Below are 22,469 nucleotides of genomic sequence, written 5' to 3'. Positions count from 1 at the left end.
GTCCAACTACTGGTTTTCTTCGCTGTACTAAAAGTGACTACCAAGTCCGCATTTTCTTCCCAGTCCTGGGACTGCACCTAGGTCCTTGCTTGTATGCGCAGTGCAAATGCTGTACAGTGAGCTATCCAGAGCTCCAGCCTTCCACATGGGTTTTGAGTGAGAGTTTCTTTCTGAGCTCTGCCTCTCCACAGTGCTTTTCATTACGAATTTAGGGTCTTCATCTTGTTTCTCTTCTGGTCTCTTTTACCCAGACTTACTTTACTTTCCTGAAAACAGTGAGGTTCTCGGATAATGTCATGACTAAGTGACTTCAGATGCTTAACATGGAAGTTTTTACACTTGAGGCCAACTTGAAATCGTTTTGCAGTGAACATTCTGAGTCACTGTTGACAGATTGGTCTACTGGCCTCCTCCTGTCCACCTGCGCCTTCTTGCCATCTCCTGCTGTTCTTGGCACTCTTCAGCCCACGGTCGTCCTCACTGGCTGCTCCTCGCGTCTGTCCTCTGTCTCTCTATACACAGCCACACCAGTACTTTGGGAGTAGAAAATTTTTAGTTTCTGTCAGTGTTTTTATTCCTTGCCAGCAGTTTTCTGATGTGAATTTTCGGAGACCCTGAAGATACATAAATATACTGTGCAGCCTTCTGTGGACAGAAGTCCTGACTTTCCAGCTAGAAAGTCGGTTTTGTTGGGCTGTCACAGGTCAGCATTGGCCCCTCAGATGTGCAGGGAGCTAGTTGTTTCCTGGGCTCTATTCACATTTGAAGGATGTGCGACTGTATGTGGCTTCTATTTGAGCTCTTAACGTTGAAACATCCAGGATAAGGAATATTAACTCTGGCCTTGGAGACTAATGACTTTCTGTGTTGTTGTTTTTTTTCCAGATTACTAAAGAGACATGAAAACAACTTATCAGTGCTAGCCATTAGTAACATGGAAGCTTCCTCCACCCTTGCCAAATGCCTTTATGAACTTAATTTTACAGTTCAGAGTAAAGAACAAGACTCAGAAATGCTGCAGTGAATATTATCCACCTTCAGTGGGGACTCAAAGTCAGACACATTTCAGTTGTGATTACTGAAGAAAGCACCAAGTCTTAATGGAACAGAGACCATAGAATGGATTATTTTATGTCCTCCCATGATGCTGAGAGGAAGCTTCGTATTCTGATCTCTGAACGAATCCCTTTGTTTTCTGTTTAAAAAAAAAAAAAATCTAAAAAAAACAACAACAACAACAAAAAAAAAAAACCAACAAAACAAAACTGCTGTGGGATTGTGAAGCAGCTTATCTGCAGGATGTCTCAGGTCTGATAAGTCCTGATGGAACTGGTGTGATGAGAGTTCAGTACCATCCACATTGGAATACACCTACGTGAGCAGATGAAATAGAAGCATTAAATATTTTTATCTATATCCAAAAAGGAGCACATTTTTATATTTACAAAACCGTTTAAGCTGGTTTGAATAAGGAAGAAAAGTTTCAGCACACCTGCACCCCCAGCCTCAGAGGGGGCCACCAATATCTAGCTATGGATTGTGTGTTTTGTTTAGAAATCAGTAGCTTGGTTTTCTTACTTGAGCCAATATATTTTCACTTATTTATTATCATAAAGATTTACCAGTCTGAATAGATGTTGTAAATATTTGTGAATAGAACAAAACCTTTCCCGCCACTGCAGCCACTGGAAGTGCATTCTGTGGTGTCCTAGAAGCATTATTGGTAGGCGCTGAAGTTTTCTAGACTTCCTGTCAACTGTAAGTAATTGTGATATATTCTACGCAGTGGATGAATGTTCTTTAAAATTTGTGTAAATACTTCTGCAAAGGTACTGATGCTGTAAAGTCAAAACAGTTTTGTGGAACTGTGATTTTTTTTTTTTCTTTTTGGGTTTTTATTTTGGATTCTATTTTCTTTTTTGTATTATACACCTTGTAGCACTCATTTTGCTGGCTGAAAGAGTATGGAATAATATATCTCATGTCATTTTTGTAGAAGAAAAACTATTTGAAGGTATTTTTTGGTTTTCCCTAACATGTATCCACTGTAAACGTTTGTCATGTGCAAGCTCAGAGCTTGTACAGAATTTTTTGTATTTGTAAATTGGTTTAAATACATGGAATTTTATACAGGTTTTCTCCTGTGTTATATATGCATTATGTGCAGGTATGATATTTTCTTCACTACTTTTTCTATCTTAATATAGTGTGGAATTTAATTGTATTATTCTTCCATTCTTAATACTGTACCACATTCCTGCTCAGAAACTGCTCACTTCCTTAAATTGTCTTTCTCCCCCCCCCACCCCAAGCGTGAAATGTATCCACTTATAACTGCCTATTGCCTGTTCTATTAGCACCCAAAAATGTGGAAGGCCTCCCAACCACCATTTCTGCTGTGTCCTTAGGATGTGCAGTAAAAAAAAATATATATATATAGATCTAACAGTTTATGTTATAGAATGGCTTTATTTACTTTGGTGACTGTTTATAGTTTTTAAATAAAAGACTGAACATTTTCTTGAGTCCTTTATTTCTGAGTATGCTTAAGATATCCTTGAAAAATATCCTAAGTTTAGCTGAAGGCAAGGTCCAACGGTCACCTACTTACTTGATTATGTTTGGTGATCATCAAGAACAGAGAGGTCCCTAGTGTGACAGACTCCATGGTCAAGGTAGGAAGGAGACTGAGCAAATGTCTGCCATGTTGTAATGTAAAGCAGACCCAGATAGTGCTATATGACTGGTACAGTTAGAATTCAATATACCCTTTTTATTAACTAGTGTGCATTTGACTGAAAGCCTTTATTTAGTATTCTTTGTTGATTTAGTTTAACTTGAATTTGGGGGCAACATTCTCAAGAATAAAGCTTCAGTTTTGACATAATTAAAAAATATATTTTGATTCACTTATTAGTGTCAAGGAAAAATCCCTCCCTGAAGGAGGATCCCTTTCTATGCACTCTGCTCTATCTTTAAGGAATGTGTGAGAACACCCAACACTGCCCTTTTCTCAGGATGGTGGCCTTTGCACTTCACCCACGCCCCCTAGACTGTTGCTGCCCAGCAGATGCCCTGGAGCTCATGGATAACCCTGTGTGCCCCTCAGACATCCCTAAACTGACAAGGTTCCTAGTGGTTGACAGTTGGAGCATTTTCTATTTACTGTGTTATGTTTTATCTAAAAAACTGAGTTTTTCTACAATTGTGCAACATCAATGTTTATGTCTGTCGTACAGGTAGCTTTTTCTTTTCAAAACTACCATGGTGATTAAAGTTAACAGGAGAGAGTGCAGGTTTAGAAAAATGATTTCCATAGTCACCATCCTTCCACTTTACTGAACTGCATCCTGTAGTTCTAGGTTTTGTGTTAAAATGTATAAATGTCTTTAGTGCTTTTAAGCATTGGTCTCAGCAGAATTTTCTAAATGTATTTGACGTAATGAAACCAATTTATAGCTTCCCACTTAGGATTGTCCTCTTACAGCTTTATATAATATAATGGAATAACATGGACTTGACGGGGGATGGAATTGAAGTGCTCTTGCACAGTAAGTTCTGCATAGCCCTGTCATTCATGAAAAGGTGCTCCTTGCTGGACAGAAACTTGCTGACTTCCAGTATTGTTATTTTTGTCTAAAGTTCTGTAAAATAAGCTTTAATGTTATCTTTGAGAAATCTATGTAAATAATAGTCAACATAGAGACTGTACAATTCTGTGTTATATATATGTGCCTAGTGCTCTGTTGGCACTTAATAAATTTTAAGTAACAAAACTGATAATCATATAGTGAAGGCATATTTTTCTTCCACGCTTGAGACAGGATATGACTATATATTAATGAGACTGAGTAACCCAAGCCACACATGAAAACTTGTCTCATTACTTTATAGCCATGCCATGTATGTTTTTTAAACCATAAAATGACAATAAAACTGATTTTTAAAATGAGTGCTTTGGATAAGTGACTTCTGTCCTGATCTTAATCACCATGATTAAATACTAAAGAGAACCACCTTGATGTTCTTGTCACCCAAGTAAGTAGACGGGGCTGCTAAGGGATTAGCCACACACCTTACACTTTATTCTTGGGTCACCTTTACCATATAGTAAACAAGTGGGGAAAGCCAGCATTTATATTCAACAGCAGCTGACTTATCACTCTCGTAAGAAAGAGCTCTTATCTGAATGCAGTCACTCAAATACTTTTCACGGTCCACCAGGCGCCTCCTCCCAATGCAGCCAAACAAAGACAGCATCAGTGTCTAGTGGTACAGAGTCAGCTGAGCTTTCTTTAGCACAGATTCTTGGAACTCATTCACTGCATTGGCTAAAAGAAAATGTGAAGATACAATGTCATGTATGTAAGCAGATAGATCATTTCCTTTGACAATAGGACCACATTTAAACACTCAAAAGACGGGTGAGAGACAGCTTAGTCTGTAAAGTGCTTGTCACACAAGCATGAGGACCCTGGAACACATGGCTACAAAAGGAAGAAAATAAGGATGCGGTAGTACATGTGTGTACTCTCAGTACTGGCAAGGTGCAGACGGGCAGCTCCCTGGGCTGTGCCAGTCTGCCTGCCTGAACTCCCTGGTGAGCTCCAGGCCAGCGGTAGACTGAAAATAAAAGGTGGACAGTATCTGAGGAATAATGCCCAAGGCTGATCTCCAGCCTCCATATGCACACACAAAAGGACGGGGGTGGGGTGGGGACTAGGGACCATCAATGGGTTCTTGGGGATTTCAGTCTGAAATATGATAATCTGTCATTTTTATTTATTTATTGGTCTTTTTGAGACAGGGTCTCAGAGATCCACCTGCCTCTGCCTCCCCAGTGCTGGGATTAAAGGCGTGTACCACCACTCCCTGCAGAACTAAGATTTTTTAAAAGTTTTATTTATTTTATGTGTATGCGTGTATTGCCTGCATGTAGGTGAGTGCACCCATGTCGTGCAATGCCCGTGGAGGTCAGAAGAGGCTGTCGGAGCCCTTGGAATTGGAGTTACTGACAGTTGTTAGCTGCCATGTGGGTGCTGGGATTCGAACCCAGATCTGCGAGAACAGTCAGTGTCCTTACTGCTGAGCCAACTCTCCAGCCCCAGAACTAAAGATTTTTAAAGGTAGTCCATGAAGTCTCATTTTCATTTGCTGAGTCCCACCCCACAGCCAGAGAACCACTGCTCTGGTTTCCACCTAGAGGCTAGGATAAACAATGCCCAAGAAGATAAAAGATAAGGGCCAGAGAGAATTATAAGCAGTTGGGAACAAGCTCAAACTGGTAAGAAAAGCTTATTGGAGAAGGGTCAGTGAGACTAGAAAACTGGCTATTAGAATCAATCAGCTCAAGTCGAAGCCAATTGTAGCAAGACAGGAGGGTTACACAAGGAGTAGAGCAGTTACTAGTAGGCAACCAAAGCTATACATCTTTCACAAAATGTCCCCCAAATAAAACCAGACAGAAGTGGGGCGGGGGAGGTGCAGTGCCCCAAAGGCTCTTTAGAAGGTGTAGTGTGGAAGTAATAGGTTTAGTCAACACACTGGTTGAACCAATGGGGGAGCATTTAGCCTGTATGAGGGGTCTTGGTGATTTGAATAACTGAACATGCTCCCCCACTTGGAGCTGAATTGTGTATGAAAAATGACCCGTTTTCAGGTTCACCTTTTCAACTAACTCAGTCTGATAGGACAGTTGCCTGGAACAGGAAATTTTGGGTTGAAAAAGAGTTTGTCTTTAGATAAATTTAGATTTAGAATTTTAGATTAAGGAAAAAAGGGAGGGAAGTCTAAAAGCACCATCACATACAGAAAGCACCATTTTAAGCCCACAACCCACACTTTCATGCAGAGCCGCCACTCATTTATGATGAAGAAAAAGGCAGGTATGATAATCACGAATCAATGAAAACAATGGGGTTGTGGCAATGCCTCAGTGCACAACAACCAGAGTTTGAATAGCATCTGTAATCCAAGTGCTCCTCAGGAGGGACAGAATCCCTGGAAGCTTGTGGACCAACCAGCCTAGTGTGTATGCAGTGGAGAAACAAGAGCCCATCAACAAAGTCAAAGGCAAGGACAACCAGGGAGTCCCTAACCTACACACACCGTGGCATGTGCGTGCTTGCATCCACACACATGCTGTTATGCACACACATTAAAAAAAAAATGGCTGAGCTGCTACCATCTTGATATTTTAAAAGAACTGAACGACACATAGCCAAAGCCCATAAAATACACAGTAGAGCATTACTGCTGTACAGCAAACCCCTACCCAAGTACTGTTCACATAGAAACTGACAGTTCCCCAAGGCGGCTTCGTGTCCCATCCGCCTCAACTCTTCTTCACCACCAGCCATAAGAAATCATTACCCCGAGGCAGTAACTTTGTAGTTTAAATCTCTCTAAATGCCAGGATTTCATTTTGTTCATTCTTTAGTTTGAAAACAGTACTGATGATTCGTTGGTAGTTGGATATCTTTATACCGCTGGGTAGGGCACAAGCACTGACAGCATTTTGTCCGTTTGGAGCTGTAACAGAGCCGTGAACATCTGCACTCGGCTCCTGGCGTCCTTCGGCATGTTTCTGCTGGGCAGTTAATTGGGACCGGACTGGTTACTGTCTAGTAAATTACTGCCACAGCTGCAGCTTGTGGTAATTTACAAATCAGATGCAAATACAGTCCAAGTTGGTTTCCGAGGCATTTTGGGCTATCCAGGGGTGACTCAAAGGTAACACTGATGAGGCAAGATTTACTGCAGTCCTTACCCTCCACTGAGTGAACCCATTTCTAACTGCCATACAGACTGCTGAAAGTTCTGTTTGGAAGCTCATGGACAGTATATCATAGAGCAATGGCATTGGAGTCTGGGCATCCAATATGAATGGAATTGACTCCTTTAGGATAAGGCAGTCACTTGAATAATTTGACTAGGCGAGTGATGAGCATTCGTTCACTTCTGGGGCCCAGACTTCTCAGTGGGTTAAGGGAAAGTGGAAACAATACTAACAAGCCTAAGGAAATCTCATTGGGTAGATCAAGTGCGAGTTCAGAGCGTCATGGTGTGGCTGACAGCACAGGCTGTGGACGCAGGCCTGGCTGTGAGGTCTGGCTCTGAGGAACTGGAAGCAGCCTAACCTCAGATATTCACACCTATAATGGCAGTAACAGGCCTTAGTGTTCAGGGTTCTTAGGAAGACAGAGACAATAAACAATGTTAGACACTCCTGCTGTGCCCAGTAGGACTACACAAGAACGCCAAGAGCTATTGGCTAGTAACATGCTCCTCAAATCGGGTTTGGGGAAAAGGCCTGTGGTCCCAGCACTCAGATGAACGGAGGACAATGATAAACAAGTTCATCTTCAGCTACATTCAAGGCCAGCTGGGCACATGAGACTATAAAAGATTTCTGGATTTCACTTTAAAACCAATGTTAAAACAATTTTAGAAGCTGAGACTCCTTTAGACAAACGTAAATAAAACTTTGCTGAATTAAGCATACAAAGTACCAACTGGTGAGCTCCTGCAGGAGTTCAACTGCAGAAAAACACCCTGCAGAAGTCGGACACCTTTTTTCCTGCGAAAGTACTGTTTTTATCATGTGCTTAGTGCTTAGTTGGGGCTAAACCCAGATAATTAAATTGGAATTTGGGGAAGGTTTGATGTGTGTGCGTCAACACTCAGATGTGTTGCTGTTTCTGGAGATACAATCCAGATTGTTTTAAGACCCAGCTGTTGGCTGACTCAACTCTCGCCCACAGCTGAGGTCTGCTGAAGACCCAGTCAAGTTCCACAGGGGTTTGCTCCCTGGCTACACACTGAGCTTCACTTCAGGAACTTACCCTAACCCCGCTGGCAGATTTAATTGATCTGAGGTGGGCTTATAGAAAAAAATCTCTACTCCTAAATGCACCTTGACTGCAAAATACCGGACAAGTTGTATTTCCAGCTTTGGGCAGGAGACGAGAAAACCAGTTGTAATTATATAGGCAGGAATTTCCCCAAAGAAATATGAAGGAAATATCAAGGCATTATCTGTTATTTCACTTAATCACCCAGAGCAGCTCTGCCAATCAGATACAAGCAGTTGTTTAGAGAGAACTTGGGCTGAGACCACACTGCACTGAGTCTAGGTTCTCCAAGTTTTAGGCCAAGATTCCCTACACACCATCAGTTAATTATCTCTAGTCTTCACTTACAAGGCTGAGAATATGTTCAAGTTGGTTACGCCTTTTCTGTTCCCTTTTGTTTTTTAGACACTGGATCTTCCTGTAGACACAATGGCCTGTAACTCACAGCCTGAGCACAGCCTTGATCTCACAGACATCCTCCTATTTCTGTCTCATGGGATTAAAGGCATGTCCCACCACACCTGGCTTAAGCTGGTGATGACTTGGGAAGGTTGCTTTACCAGTAAGATTTCTCAGCTGCCAGAAGATACATCAACACATCACAGGCAGTAAAGAGAGCTTAGAGACCCTTCCAGAACAGGAGGCTGCCAGCTACCCTGTCCAGGCCACCCCGAGCAATAAAGCCTGTACTTAAAAATGGGTTATTTTTTTATTATACATTTTTCACCCTATGGTCAATCTAGAAGCTGAAGAGAAGCATAAACAGTACAATACTCTATTACCCAGAAACAACTTCTATTAATAATTTGTCCTTTTTAATATTTTTCATTTTCCTAAAAGAACATGGTAGTTCACACCTGTAATCCTAGCATGTTTAAGACTGAGACAGGATGACTGCTAAGAGTCCGAGGTTTTACATAGTAAAACCGTGTCTTAAACAATGAAAGAGGGGCGGGCTGAAGAGATGTCTCAGTGGTTCAGAGCACTGATTACTCTTGTAGAGGACCTGGGTACAATTCTCAGCACCCACATGGTAGCTGACAAACCTTCCAGTTCCAGATCTGATGCCCTCTTCAGTCCTCCATTAGCACTGCACAACACGGTGCACTTACATACATGCAAGCAAAACACACATAAATTTTAACAATTAGGGGCTGGAGAGATGGCTCAGCAGTTGAGAGCACTGACTGCTCTTGCACAGGACCTGGGTTCGATTCCCAGCACCCACATGGCAGCGACGAACTGTCCTTAACGCCAGTTCCAGGGGAATCCAAATCCCTCTTCTGTCCTCCGCAGCACTGCACGACACAGGTGCGCTCACATGCAGGCGATACACTCATACACATAAAATAATTTCTTAAAAACTTTAAAAAGTTATAGCTTATTGTTTGTATAATACTTTCTCCATTTGTTAAAGGAGCAAAAATTCCCTTTTCTGCAAACATTTAAAGTAGCAGCAAAATATATGAACATAAGTGAACCATAGTCTAATCCCCAACCCCCAGTTTTCACTGAGAGTAACATGTGGACATACAGGAAAGGACCTATAACCTTTTTATGGTTATCTTCAAATCGACTTCAAATTGGACAAACTTATAGCCTCACCATTGTAATGGTGCATTTTCCAGACTTCAAAGTTGAGTGAAAATTTTATTTCTATGTGTATGAATGTTGTTGCCTGTGCACTCGTGTCACACGATGCTCAGTCAGAAGAGGGCACTGGACTCCCCTGGACCTGGGGTTACAGGCATTAGCTGCCATATGGGTGTTGGGAATTGAACCCGGGTCCTCTACAAGAGCAACCAGTGCTCTTAACTGAGCCATCTCTCCAGCCCAGTCGAGGGAAATTTTAAGTACTAACTTGTAAAGCTGATCACTTTGATTCAGCAACTTTGAAAGCCAATTCTCTGCACCTGCTACTGGCTCTGGCTCATCCAGTCTGTCTCGTCATCTTCTGTTTGGATTAAAAGGCCATCTGCAGGGACTTGCCCACTCTCAGGTCCATTAATCCACCAGCAATTGCAGCATTTCATATCCTCCCCTTTAAACACACACCAGGTACATACCATGTGCCTATTTCCCCCACTGTACCACCTAACCATGGAGGCTGTCTTGCTCACTCTGCCCATGTACAACACACAGGATGACCAGTCTTTGGTGTCTAAGCTGAACTGGTGTATACTGAATCAAACAGACGACTGGAAGATGTCATGTGGAAACAAAAGAAGGTTGTTGCAAAGGAATACTCGCTACATGAGGAAAAACTGCAATCCAAAACAGGTGGGAGCAGAGTTCGTTAAACACCTACCAAACGTCAAAGGCCCGCGTGAGGACACCACCTCAAAGGAATGATTTGAGGGCTCTGCTTGTGCAATGTCTGTGACCAAGAAATTGGGTCCTTATCTAATAAGCTTGCTTCTGTAAATAACACAGCTGCAAGGTCATGGAGAAATGGTGACGCTGATGGAGACAAGACCACCCTGTACAAGGCCAAACCTAAGGGGAGAGTGACTCTGGGGATGAGGGAGACAGGTGCCAGTGGAGGTCACTTCAAGCCACAGGGAAGGAAATTTGAATAGTCCTTTTGCCCATTACTTGGTCAGTGGCAGAGAATTCCTAGGGCACAGGACAGCATAGTCCTGTGGTCTACTTGGAATCCATACACAATCTTGCTGATTTCAAGGAGATAGTAGCGTGTTAATTCTGACTGGATTTCCATGTAAACTTTTTAGGGAAGTTAGTGATAGAGCTTTAAAAATAAGAGATGACTTCAAGATTGAAGGTTTAATACCTCTGAGACAGTAATTATGGGAAGTATTATTAAAAGGTAAAAATGCAAAGTATTAGGGCCGGGATGTGGCTCACTGGTAAAGCACTTGCCTAGCACGTGCGAAGTCCCAGGGCAAATATCCAGCCCCAACGAAAGATTTTTAATAATGGAAAAAGGACACAACTAGGCATGATAAACACATCTTCCTCACTGCAAAATGTATTCTCTTCTATTTCATTCACTGTTAGAGCTATTCTTCCTGTCACTATACTGATATTTACAAATATGAACTCTATCTATGTAATACCCTCAGTAAAGCATGGACTTTGATGTCTACCAATCCTAGATCTGAATCTTGGTCCCATCAGTAAGTAGTTGTGAAATTAGATGAGCAGTTCATCTGGATACATCATTTGCTGTATAAATCAAGAGGTTCACAAAATGTTTCAGACTGGCATACTGAAAGCTCAGTGAGTAAGCTATCACTGCATTATAGAAGAGGTACAACCACGTTTCACAGCACGTTTCACACCGCGTGAGGAACCAAAGCATTCCTGACACAGTAGGTGGGGTCCATTTTGATGAATAACTGAATGTTCATTAAGACTATATACTTTGTGTAGTTTTTGTTTAGATATGGTCTCACTGTATAGACTAGGCTGGCCTGGAATTCACTGAGATTTGTCTGCTTCTACCTCCCAAGTGCATTAGAATGTCTAAAATTAAGATCTTATGAGTAAGAATTAGGCTCAGTACCAACATCAAAAGTAGAACTGAAGACAGACTGTACCTAAGGCTCAGGAAGCATCAAAGGATGGAAAGATTGTAAGCATCAGCGGGACACGACACCTGCTGCTAGTTACTGCTTTCTAGACATGATGGGGAAGCGGCACCCATGAAACTCCCAGTATGGTGCTCTAAGGTCTGCATGATGACAAAAACAGGTGACATGTCAAGGTGAATGGGGAAATTTTGTGAGGTGCCACCTCAGGATGAAGAGCTCCAGGCAATCAAGGGACGCTAAAGGAGAACCAGTGTTCTCCAGGGAGCTCTAAACACACGTACACATGAGCACTACTAAATGGACTCAATGCATTTGTATTTATATATATATATATATATTTATATATGTATGTATATTTACAAGTGTGTGAATGTTTATGGAACAACAAATTATGAGGCGAGGTGGAGAACATGGGAGGAGGTGGAAGGGACAGTGCAGTAGAAATGAACGCAAATACAATTCACGTATGAAATTCTCAGAAAATAAAAAACCCTGTATTTAAAATTTTTTAAATAAACTGCAAACATAGGGTAGGTTTAAACAAACTCCTTCCGAGAACAAATTATCAATATTTATACAAATTTATGTGAATATCCTGAAATTCAATGCAACCTAGTATGCAAAAAGTTATAGTGGCAAGTCACAAAATGTGTTCATTAAAGCACTGCTTTTAACAAACACTACCTACACATAATGCTGCAGTAAGAGCAGTGACATAAGCTGTTCGGTACATTCGAATATACAGACATTAAAATGTACCTGCAATCTGTAAACAGGGTCCAGAGACAGAACAATCCAGAGTAGAATCAAACACTAATGGAAGCACGAGGAAGTCTACTTCCCCCATAGCCTTAACAACTCTGACACAGGAGTGATGGTACATACCTTTAATTCCAGTACTCGGGAGGCAGGGACAGGCAGATCTACCTGAGGTCGAGGCAAACAATTTTCTAAGATTATACAAGTTTATAATTTTTCTATGTGTGTGAAATAACTGATACTGCTCTTCAAGGGATTATTCACAAATAACAATCCAAAATAGGCATAAAGATATTGCCATATAAACATCTTGGGTTGTTTTTATGTTTCTGTTTTTCAGAGTCATGTAACCCAAGCTGGCCTGAACTCTGTTACTCTTTCCTCCACATCCTGAACTCCTGATCCTCTTTCCTCCACCTCCCAAGTCCTGGGATCAAAGCTGTGCATCACCACACCTGGCTATAAACACTTTTATGTTAAACTTTGTACTTCACTAATTTACTTGTTTGTATTTGTAAAAACAACTTACTATCCAATAGTAAAGGATTGAGTATGTCGGTGTAATAGAATACTATACAGTCATCAAACCACACTGTTGAATTAATTTTTATTAAAATGGAATATTCAACACAGTAATTGAAAATAGGTTACAACACAGCTATGCGCAGCGTAGTCAGCATTGGAAGCTGTTACCTTATGGGGATCACAAACGATTCTCCTCCTTTCTCAGTTCCTTCCCTCTTTAGAAATTACTAACATTTTTATTTCTAATTTCCTACAATGACTATATTATTAGAAAAAATATTAAAATATATGCTTATAGCTAGCTCTGAGCCTGTTTTACAGCCTGGACATTAATGTAATCATGATGCTAATTACTTTGGTACAAATCCAAGAAACAATTCAGCACGTCTGGAAAGGGCTATAACGATATAAAAGTCAGCACTTCCCAGAAAACAATAAAATTTTAAAGACACTACTTTGTTTACCAAAGGAATTTATTAGAAAATATCACACACCACATTCCTGTTTAAGGTACTGTTTTCAGCAGACAGCACTCCAACCTCACAACACGATGCCTCAACCTGTGCAGCCACTGTGCGCCTGGAGCCGTATTTTTTGGATGGACAGCCTGCAGTACACTGCAGCCACTTAAAGAAGATAGTGGAGAAAGTGTGATAATTACCATAACAACAAATTACAAAACTTCTGGAATGTTGACATGATGAGTAACTACTGTTAGGCATCTCTCCAGCCTAAAACATGGGTCACTGTGAACAGCAAGTCGGAGGTAACAAGGCTCCAAAGGTCAAGTCAACACTGAGTGACGAGAAAGCTGCACCTCCATAAACTGTTTGGGGTTAATTTTATATACATGCAAAACTAATGTGAATTTCTGAGGAAAAAAAAAAAAAACAAGAATGTAAAAGCAATGTATTTTTTAACACAAAGCATGCATTTTCTAATTCATTCTTTAAAACTTTAATCCAGTAACAGCCACTATTTGAAAGCAGTTTGAGCCAGTGCCCTACCAGGTATGGGGACACATTTGCAACTTTCAGGAATGGTGGGCTCTGCCAAAGACATGGGGCTCTTTGCCCTATCACCTAGTTATTTCTAAGCTTTAAAGCTTGTTTGCAAAAAGCAAAATGGGAGAAACAACTTTTAAATGTCATCGACTTTCCAAGCATCTGTGAAAAAAAAATCAGGAAAGTATGTTGCTGCAGGAGTAGTTAGCGCAGAAACAGCAAGTCATCACAAAAACTCCGAAGGATGAACCAGGCTTTACTCAAACAGGCAAGTTTATACCACGTCATGGATTCAGAACTGAACCAGGGAGGTGTGTGGGAGAGGAGGTGTGCGGGAGGTACGGCAAACACCATCTTAGCATTTTATCAGAAGAAACACCCAAACTTCTTTTGACATCATGATCTAAACATAAACTTTAATTCAAAGTATGTCAGTAAAACTGTGTGCAAAAAATGCCCAGAAGTGTAAAATGGGGATCAAAAACTGTTTGGAAATATTTTAGGACAGCAATCATTAACTGATGAAGCTCATCAACGACCATGTGCAATCACCATGGGGCTAACATTTAAAAGGATTTTGCCAATCAAAGCTGGCACCAGGAACGTATTATGCAGCAAACATTGACAAGACAGTTCTTGACTTCAGAAAAGCACAACCTTACATGAGTGCTGGTCTCGCAGTGAGCAGGTCAGCCTGACCAAGGCAAGTATTTACCTTGGATCCACTCTCATATCATCTCAACACCTTTCAGCTATGTCATGGCTACTGAAAATCAATACTGAAAACCTTATCACAGAAAGGGCTACTTTGTCCTTCCAGATACCTACTAAAACAACAGTACCACACACACTTCAAACTTACCTTTCGTAAACAGTAATATACTCAGCACTTAAAAACAAAGCAAAAGAAAATACATCTAGTCCTGATACAGACGTGATTACTTAACTTTCTTCTGTTTGTCAAACACAAGTTTTAATATATAAAATTCTGCAACATGGCTAATGGCCACCAAACCAACACTTTGTTCACTATAAAGCATCTGGAGACCAGTGTGAAAAGAATCCCCTGGGGACTGAAGACAGTGAGGCAGGCCTTAGCATTCTGCCTCAGTCCCAATGAAAGGAAGGTCACCACCTAACAGCAATTCCCCAGTTGGCACAAATGACTCACCATCACTGATGGCAGATGGCATTATGAAAGAAGATCATCTCTTAAAAGCCAGATTTTTTCACCCTAAATTGGTCTTCTGATTTCAACCAGGACTTCAAAGTATAAAAGCTGTCGTCTTAACAATCACACTGCTGGGGTAGGGAAAGGCACAAAACAAAAACAAGCAGCATGGCCTCCGTGTGCTGACACAACAGGTGACGGTGTCTTCAAGACTGAGCACCACCTCGCACTTGTGATAATTTTCTTTCTACCTAGGCAACTTATTTCAGACATGTGATTTAAAAATACACATTAGAGACCCTGCAATAGATTTGTTCTATTAATACCAGAAATATTTTAATGGTAATAATTATTTAACTTTCTATAATTAGAGGGGAAAAAATCAAAGATCATACTTTATTTTTTAGCCTTACAGAATAAATGCATTATACATAGATATGTGTGTGTTCCAAAACCAGTGCTTTTAGTTTCTAATTTACGTATTCCATTGTCCTACTTAAAAAGCTATGTATCTTTCAGTATTCACACTGTAACATATTCCTAATATAAATGCACATTCCATTACACCCTTGATTTTCCCTTGAATTTGCTTTATTGAGGGCGGGGGTTAGATATAGAAGTTGCAGTGCACAGCTATATTTAGAACAAAACATTATATCCTACAGTAAAAAAAATAATTTTATCAAAACCAAGTTTCAATCACAGTTCTGTATGATTTTCAGTTAACGGTACAAGTTGAAATTGCACTTTGCAGGTATCTTGACCAAGTCCTTTACAGCACTCCCCATTTCAGCCTGTATTTTTCTCCGTAGACACAGGCTCTTCCAGAGTTTTCTTCTGGCTCCCCTTCCGTGAGTATTTGTATTTGTCTACATAGGCTTTAACCAGATTTGCCACTTTAGTAGAATTTACTTCTCCACTCCTACTATGACAGACCTAAGGGGAAGAAAGGGGGGGGAGGTTTTTTCATGCTTAACACCAAGTGGATAGCTCTGTGCAAACATAATCCCAAAGACAGCGAGACTGATTTTCATGGGCTCATTGCACATGACCTTATTCAAAAGGTAAAAGAGTAGACAAGAGTAAGCAGGAGCTAGCTTTTACTGCACTTAAGCATTTCTTTGTTAGAACACAGGCTTAAAAATAACACGCACAGAACTCCATGAGAGCTGTCACTTACTTTATCTACTGCTTTCCGTACAATCTCTTTATACTCCTCCTTGGTGATATCTTTATTTTGGTAAAACGGCTTAATAGCCAATTTTACCTCCTGTGCTGCTTTTTCTTGAATTTGTAATTTCTGATGAAAAGAAAATGTGTAATTATTATTTACCAGTCATATACTTTCAAAACTTTCTTTAAAAACTATGAAACTGAAAACACTGCATCTTGACATAAGAAACTTATTCAAATTAAGTATGACAAAACCCAAAATATTTGCTTACTGATATATACATCACACATTTTAAAAAATAATTATGCAATATTATCAATAAACTCATTAGGCATCAACAGCACAGCGACAGAAAACTTCATACTGAAATTTAAGGCTCCCAAATAATAAATTCCCTCCACCTCTCATACCATTGAAAGCTGACAGTGTTTCATCTTTACCATACACACATACAGTTACGCAGGTTGCGCCCAACCTTGGACTTGCCTTGTCTGTCCTCGAGCTATCTGCGCTGGCTTCCACTCTAACACTTACTTTGCTTTCTGCCAATTTTACAGCAGCATTAGAGGCCTGGATGAGACTTGATGACGAAGTATTACCAGAACTTGGTCCCTGAACTGCTCCTGCGTTTCCTGGGGCTGCTGTCGGGGCAGGCAACACTGGTGTGCTCATGTTACTACTTACATGAGAAGCAGTAGGAACACCCTGTTTTAAAGAGTTACCATCAGTTAATGGATTGATTGTACTCAAATCTTCTTGTTACATATTGGAAATAACATTAAAAAACAGTGATTCAAACTTATACTTAAGTACACATTTTGAGACATTTATACAAAACGAGTGAGTTGAAGACAAATATATTCTTAAATGTCAAACGACTTTTAAATTAGCTAGTGAGATGGCTCAGTGAGTGCAAGTGCTTGCCACACAAGCCTGTCGATCTGAGTTTGATCGCTGGAAAGTACATGGTAGAAAGAATCAGCTCCTAAAAGTTGCCCATGCCTTCTACATGTGTGTTATGGCACATGTGTATCTGTACTCACACACTCTTCAACCATACACGACAAAAATAAATACTAATAAATTACAGGCGGATGGCAATATTCTCTTAGCACAATTGAGAAGAAAAAGAATTCTCTTTTGTAAGGCCTTAGAAATGCAACAAAATTAAGTCATTCACTTCTAAGACTGGAGGAAATAAGGCCTTGACAGATGGCTTGTACTGAGTGAGTTAATAGCAGAAAAAAGGAAGGAATCCAAATTCTAAAATCCCATTTCCTAATGACATTGACAGGATTCTAGAGTTTCTAAAAAGTGTAGGCAAAACTACAAGCAACACAACGTTTAAAAATTATTAAGTTTCCTGCCGGGCACGGTGGTGTACACCTTTAGTCCCCGCACTTGGGAGACGGACCTCTGTGAATTCAAGGCCAACCTGGTCTACTAGTGAGACCCAAGCCAGCTGGGGCTAAAGGGAAACCCTGTCTCAAAAAAAAAGATCCCCCCCGCCAAAGAAATTTTAGCAAGTTTTCAAACACAAGGATTCATTTCTCTTCGCATGGTAAACTCAAAACAAAAATGAAATAGATGGTAACGGATAATGAATGTCTTTATCTAGGGTCTATCCAACCAAGACAATACAAGCCTCATTATAGTAATTTAGACTAGTTCCCAACCACATTGCTCCTGTTAAGTCCAATAAAATAGAGAAAAATTTTAAAGTGCACTCGACCTAATTCTAACCTGAATTCATTAATTTTTCAACAACAAAAAAAAACTACTATATATGAATAATGGCATGTATGTAACTTATACGTAGTAATATATTTTCAACCAATTTTCCTGTTTGGGAATGGGAATGGTGGTAAGACAATAATGAAAAGGGGATTATGAGGAATTTGCCATAAATATAATCAAATAAGCCGTTGTTTCTTGATGTCAGGAGGTCTTTTCTTAAACTCTTGCCCCTAATAAGTAAATTATATTTGATTAACTCAAGCTGCCACAAAACGTACCTGCAACTGTTTTCCATCTGGTTGTGAAGCAATGTAGCTGACCTGTTGGGACGGTGGGGGAGGGGGTGGTGGTGGCGGCAGTCCCTGAGTTACGGTAGGAGGAGCTACCTGCATGAGAGGCATTCCTGGGTGGAGATGCAAAGGGAGCTGAGGATGCATCGGAAATGGACTGCGTTGCATGTTCATCAAAGGGGCATGAACACCCACTGGATATGGGTAGATATTCATAGGCTGAGGTTGTGCAGTCATTTGTTGCTGAATTATATTCATCTGTGGTTGCATCATATTTACAGGTAGCTGAGAACCATCAACTTGGTTTGTTTGGTCTTTTAAGTTAGAATCTATCAAAAGAAAAAAAGCTTGTGAAAAAAAATATTATGCCTCTCTTTAAACACAGAAGCAAAGAACCACTGGTCATAGCACAATCAAAAGTTTTGGCTCAGTGCTCTTAACCACTGAGCCATCTCTCCAGCCCCCAAAAGACCCAGTCTTACATTTAAAAAAACAAAAATTTCAAAATTAACAAATAATAAGTAATTCAAGAAACTAGCTTAAAGGGCTGGAGAGATGGCTCAGTGATTAAGATACCAGCTGCTCTTGCAGAGGACCCAAGTTCAAGTCCCAGAACCTACGTGGCAGCTAACAACCATCCATACCTTCAGTCCCAGGAGAAGCCAATGCCCTCTTCTGATCCCTCAGGCATAGCAAGACATGGGTGCACTTACATACATGCAGGCAATACACTCATATGAGTAAAAATAATATTAAAAAAGAAACTAGTTTAAGCTAAAGAAAAAAACTTATTAGAAGACAATGTTTGAGAACAATGATCAATATGCACATCTAAAATAAACAGTAGTTAAATTCTGCATAACAACATTCCAAACTACTACAGCCAACAGCACATAAAATATTTAAGTCTTTGGTGAAATTTAGAGAAGGGATAAAGAAACAGTATTAATTTACATATGTATTTACACAGTCTGACTTGTAATAACGAATTTGGTTTGACAACTCTAAATTCAGGATCATTTCACTTCAGCAAGCAATTATATTCCTAAGTTCTTTCCTCTAGTTAAACTAATAAACAGGCAGAAAATGTGTTACCCTGTTCAGGTGTTTCCTCCTGTCTCATCCATGCAGACTGCGGACCTGAAGCATTCCTCCCGCGCCGGGAATAGTAGTTTTGCACATCTGCTGGCAGAGTCTTTCTCACAGCCCAGCTGGACGCAGATGTCCACCCTGACCGATCTGCTGGCGTATCAAAGGTGAACTCTTGCTCACTTTTCCGCTTATAGGGTTGCTGTTCCATAAATTTCAGAGAGTCATTCCCTGGACTATTAGAATTCCCTGAGAGGGGTTTCCGGTTTTGCCACCTATTTTCACTCTGATCAGCAAAAGCAAAACTACCTCCGTAAGTGCCTCTGCCACGGGTGCCTCTACCACGGTTAGACATCCAACCCGAGCCAAAGTTCTTACTCCAAGAATTCCCTGAATTTTCATTTCTGTTTTCTTCCCAGTGGGAATCTTTTAACTTTTCTGGATTTCTGGTCCTTGGATCTGGCCCAGAATTTATTTTTTCTGTTACCCAACTGGGACAGTCATTTCTATGCTTGTCAGAAGAGTTTGGAGCATTAGTGTCCGCACTGTCACTTTTTCCCTTTCTCATATTTTCGTCCTGTTTCTCTGAGTCAGTCCTTCGGTACCGATCGTTCCCTCGTGGACACCGCCAACCGTCATTTGTCCATCTCTCCTTCCACCGAGGAGAGTGATGATCTCTTTCATTTCTACTGAATGATGAAGTCTTACTTTTTGTTCTCGATCTTGATGGGGATCGAGAACGAGATCTAGACCGTGACCACCTTCTGGCTCTTCGTTCTCTGTCTCGATCTCTCCTCGGCCCATCTCTATCATTTTCTCTCTCTCGGCTCCGGGACCTAGATTTTTCTCTTGAGGAAGAATCTTTCACTCTTGATTGAGATCTCCGGTTCTCTCTCGAAGGATCTCTCCGTGGAGACTGTGACTCAGATCTTTTGGCTTCCCTCGAACTCTCTCTCTTTGGAGACCGAGACTGGGAGTGCCTACGTTCTCGTAACACATCCTTTCTTGGTGACAGAGAACGAGACTTTCTCCGTCCTCTAGCAGATTCTTTCTTAGGTGAAGGAGACCGAGATGTCTTGCTTTCTACTCCAGTTCCTCTCTTGGGAGATGGAGACTGAGACCGCTTCTTTTCCTCTGTAGCGTCTTTGTTGGGGGACCAAGTTGTAGATGGAGAATGAAATCTAGATCTTCGAGTACGAGGCTTTTTGCCTTTATCTGTCATACCCACTGGACTTTCAGTTGACTGAGATACAGTTTCAACCTTCTCATCTGTAGGATCAGAAGACGACTTATTTTCATTACTATGTGCCACATCATTTTCATTCAACTGTTTAGCATCAGCATTTACAGATGATTCAACTTCAGACTCATTCTGGTCACTACAAAATGAATCACACTCCATAGGAATTGTTTCATTATTATCTTCACTAACATGCTTCTCACTCTGTTCACTCTGTGTGGAAGGCAACTCTATAGGTATGGGATGATCAATCAGAGATCCTGTCTTTTCTTCAAGAGATGTACCTAACTGGGTGTTGTCAAGATTATTTTTTAATAAATTATGCTCACATTCTTGATTACTGAGACTTTCATTTTCTGAAGCGTCACATGTTGGTGTTACTTCTGCATTTTCAGTTTCAATGTGCTTAGGTGACTGAATCTCTGCACTCTCAATACAACTTCTGTCCACTGTGTGTACAATTTCACCCTCAGAAGAGTGTAACTTGGGGCTCGCTATAAGTACTTCTATTTTTGCTGCAGATTCTTTATTATCAGTACTTTCTACCTGAAGACTTTGCATTGTTTTTTCTTCATTAACCACTGACTCTGCATCTTCGGATACCTCACCTAGTTGACTGAGGCACACTGGTTGGTGTCCTTCCACATCAGAGGCTGACCTTGTAATAAGGTCACCTGGAGGACAATCTGCACATGCAAGTGTCTTCACCTCTGACTCTGAAGACGCAGGTGCGTGGTCTGAACTGTCTAGTGGATCGCTTCCTTTTACAAAAGTCTCTTGAGAAACCTCACTTTCTATACATACAATTTTAGCTTCTGCACCTGTATCCTCGAGAGTTTGATTTTCCTCCTCCCCAACTATCACAGGGGGTTCCTGAGTACAAGACTCAGAACAGGAAAATTCCACTTGTTCCTCTGTATCATGATTTTTGCTATTTTCCTCATTTTCTCTAGTTTGTTCACTGCAACTGTTTAAAGAATTAACCAAATGGTTTTCCACATCTGTCTGCACAGAGCAAATGTCTGTGCTTTCTACGTCGGATTGCTGCTCCTTCTCTAACACAGGGGGTGCATCAGAATCTGCTGCTTCTTCCTCTACTGTTGACTCACTAGACGATGTCTTTTCAGGTGTGGGCACAGGTCTCCGAAGTCTCTTTTTCAATAAGGGTGCTTTTCCTCCTCTCCTTATAGACTTCCGTTTTGGTGCCTGTCTTGTTTGCTTTTCTAATTCGGATGGAGGGGAAACACTTACAGAAGGAGCACTGTTACCCGGGGCATCAGACCCGGAATTATTTGACACTGGGGCCTTCTGAGACTGACTGAGTGTCTCAGCTCTTGTGGTGCGTGTGGATCTCCTTGTAGGAGTAGTTGTTGCAGGTTTCCGCCTTGATCCTCTGGTATTTGATGTACCAGAGGTCTGCTTTTTCTCTTCTCCTCCGTGGGTACGTGCTAACGCACACTCCTTATGAGGCATACCTGAAAACGGTGAAAAGGCAGCCTTTAAGATGTGCCCTGCACAGAAAGACTTGTAGTCAGTTCGTCAAGTGCTCAAATTGTGAAGCAATGCTTTTAGTTAGAAAATTAAGCTAACTGGCTGAGCATAGCAGTGGTGCACACCTGTAATCCTAGGACTCAGGAGGCAGAGGTAGGGGAGATCTGCCAGATCTAGGCCAGCCTAGTCTACATAGCAAGTTGTAGGCCAGCTGGAACTACAGGGAGACCCTGTCTAAAAAAATGTTTTTAATTAAAAACCCAGAAACTTTACCAAAATTTTCTAATGACATGGTACTTGGAAAAATAGTCCTCGGCAACACAGACGTGATGAGAGGAAGAACTTCTGTTTCAACATTCCAAGGTATAAAACCAATTCTGAAAATTAAAACAAAGATATCTTTAGTTACATGATCTAAAACATTATGACAAGAATTCAAAACTACTAAACTTTCCAAATGAGGTTAGTAATATTAAAATGCAGTGCCAAATAACTAAAATAAACTCAAGGTTACCCATTACTCAAATATAGCTACAAATTGCTTGTAAAGTTAAAAATAAAACCTTTTTAAAAGTTAAAAAT

General features: G+C 40.7%; 2 protein-coding genes across 6 annotated transcripts in view; one reads left to right on the top strand and one right to left on the bottom strand.

The window, feature by feature from the left end:
* Arid2 (AT-rich interaction domain 2) overlaps window positions 1–3,783 on the top strand; it is a 203,327-nt gene extending 199,544 nt beyond the window's left edge. For both annotated transcript variants that reach the window (XM_008841315.3, XM_029567426.1), the window contains one exon: window positions 886–3,783. In XM_008841315.3, the coding sequence (XP_008839537.1) occupies window positions 886–1,024 (139 nt within the window). In that variant the 3' untranslated portion in view covers window positions 1,025–3,783. The remainder of the gene's footprint in view (window positions 1–885) is intronic.
* An 8,971-nt stretch (window positions 3,784–12,754) lies between these two features.
* Window positions 12,755–22,469, bottom strand: part of Scaf11 (SR-related CTD associated factor 11) — a 64,525-nt gene continuing 54,810 nt past the window's right edge. For 3 of the 4 annotated variants that reach the window (XM_008841313.3, XM_029567453.1, XM_029567452.1), the window contains 6 exons: window positions 22,161–22,264; window positions 19,163–21,871; window positions 18,056–18,396; window positions 16,527–16,745; window positions 16,047–16,166; window positions 12,755–15,802 (listed from right to left, as the gene is read on the bottom strand). In XM_008841313.3, the coding sequence (XP_008839535.1) occupies window positions 15,656–15,802; window positions 16,047–16,166; window positions 16,527–16,745; window positions 18,056–18,396; window positions 19,163–21,871; window positions 22,161–22,264 (3,640 nt within the window). In that variant the 3' untranslated portion in view covers window positions 12,755–15,655. The remainder of the gene's footprint in view (window positions 15,803–16,046; window positions 16,167–16,526; window positions 16,746–18,055; window positions 18,397–19,162; window positions 21,872–22,160; window positions 22,265–22,469) is intronic. The other variant, XM_008841314.3, reaches the window with a different exon arrangement.

This window comes from Nannospalax galili, unplaced genomic scaffold (assembly GCF_000622305.1).
Source record: "Nannospalax galili isolate Female #2095 unplaced genomic scaffold, S.galili_v1.0 scaffold841, whole genome shotgun sequence".
In the NCBI taxonomy this organism is placed as follows: domain Eukaryota; kingdom Metazoa; phylum Chordata; class Mammalia; order Rodentia; family Spalacidae; genus Nannospalax; species Nannospalax galili.
This window is presented reverse-complemented; position numbering and strand designations above follow the sequence as displayed.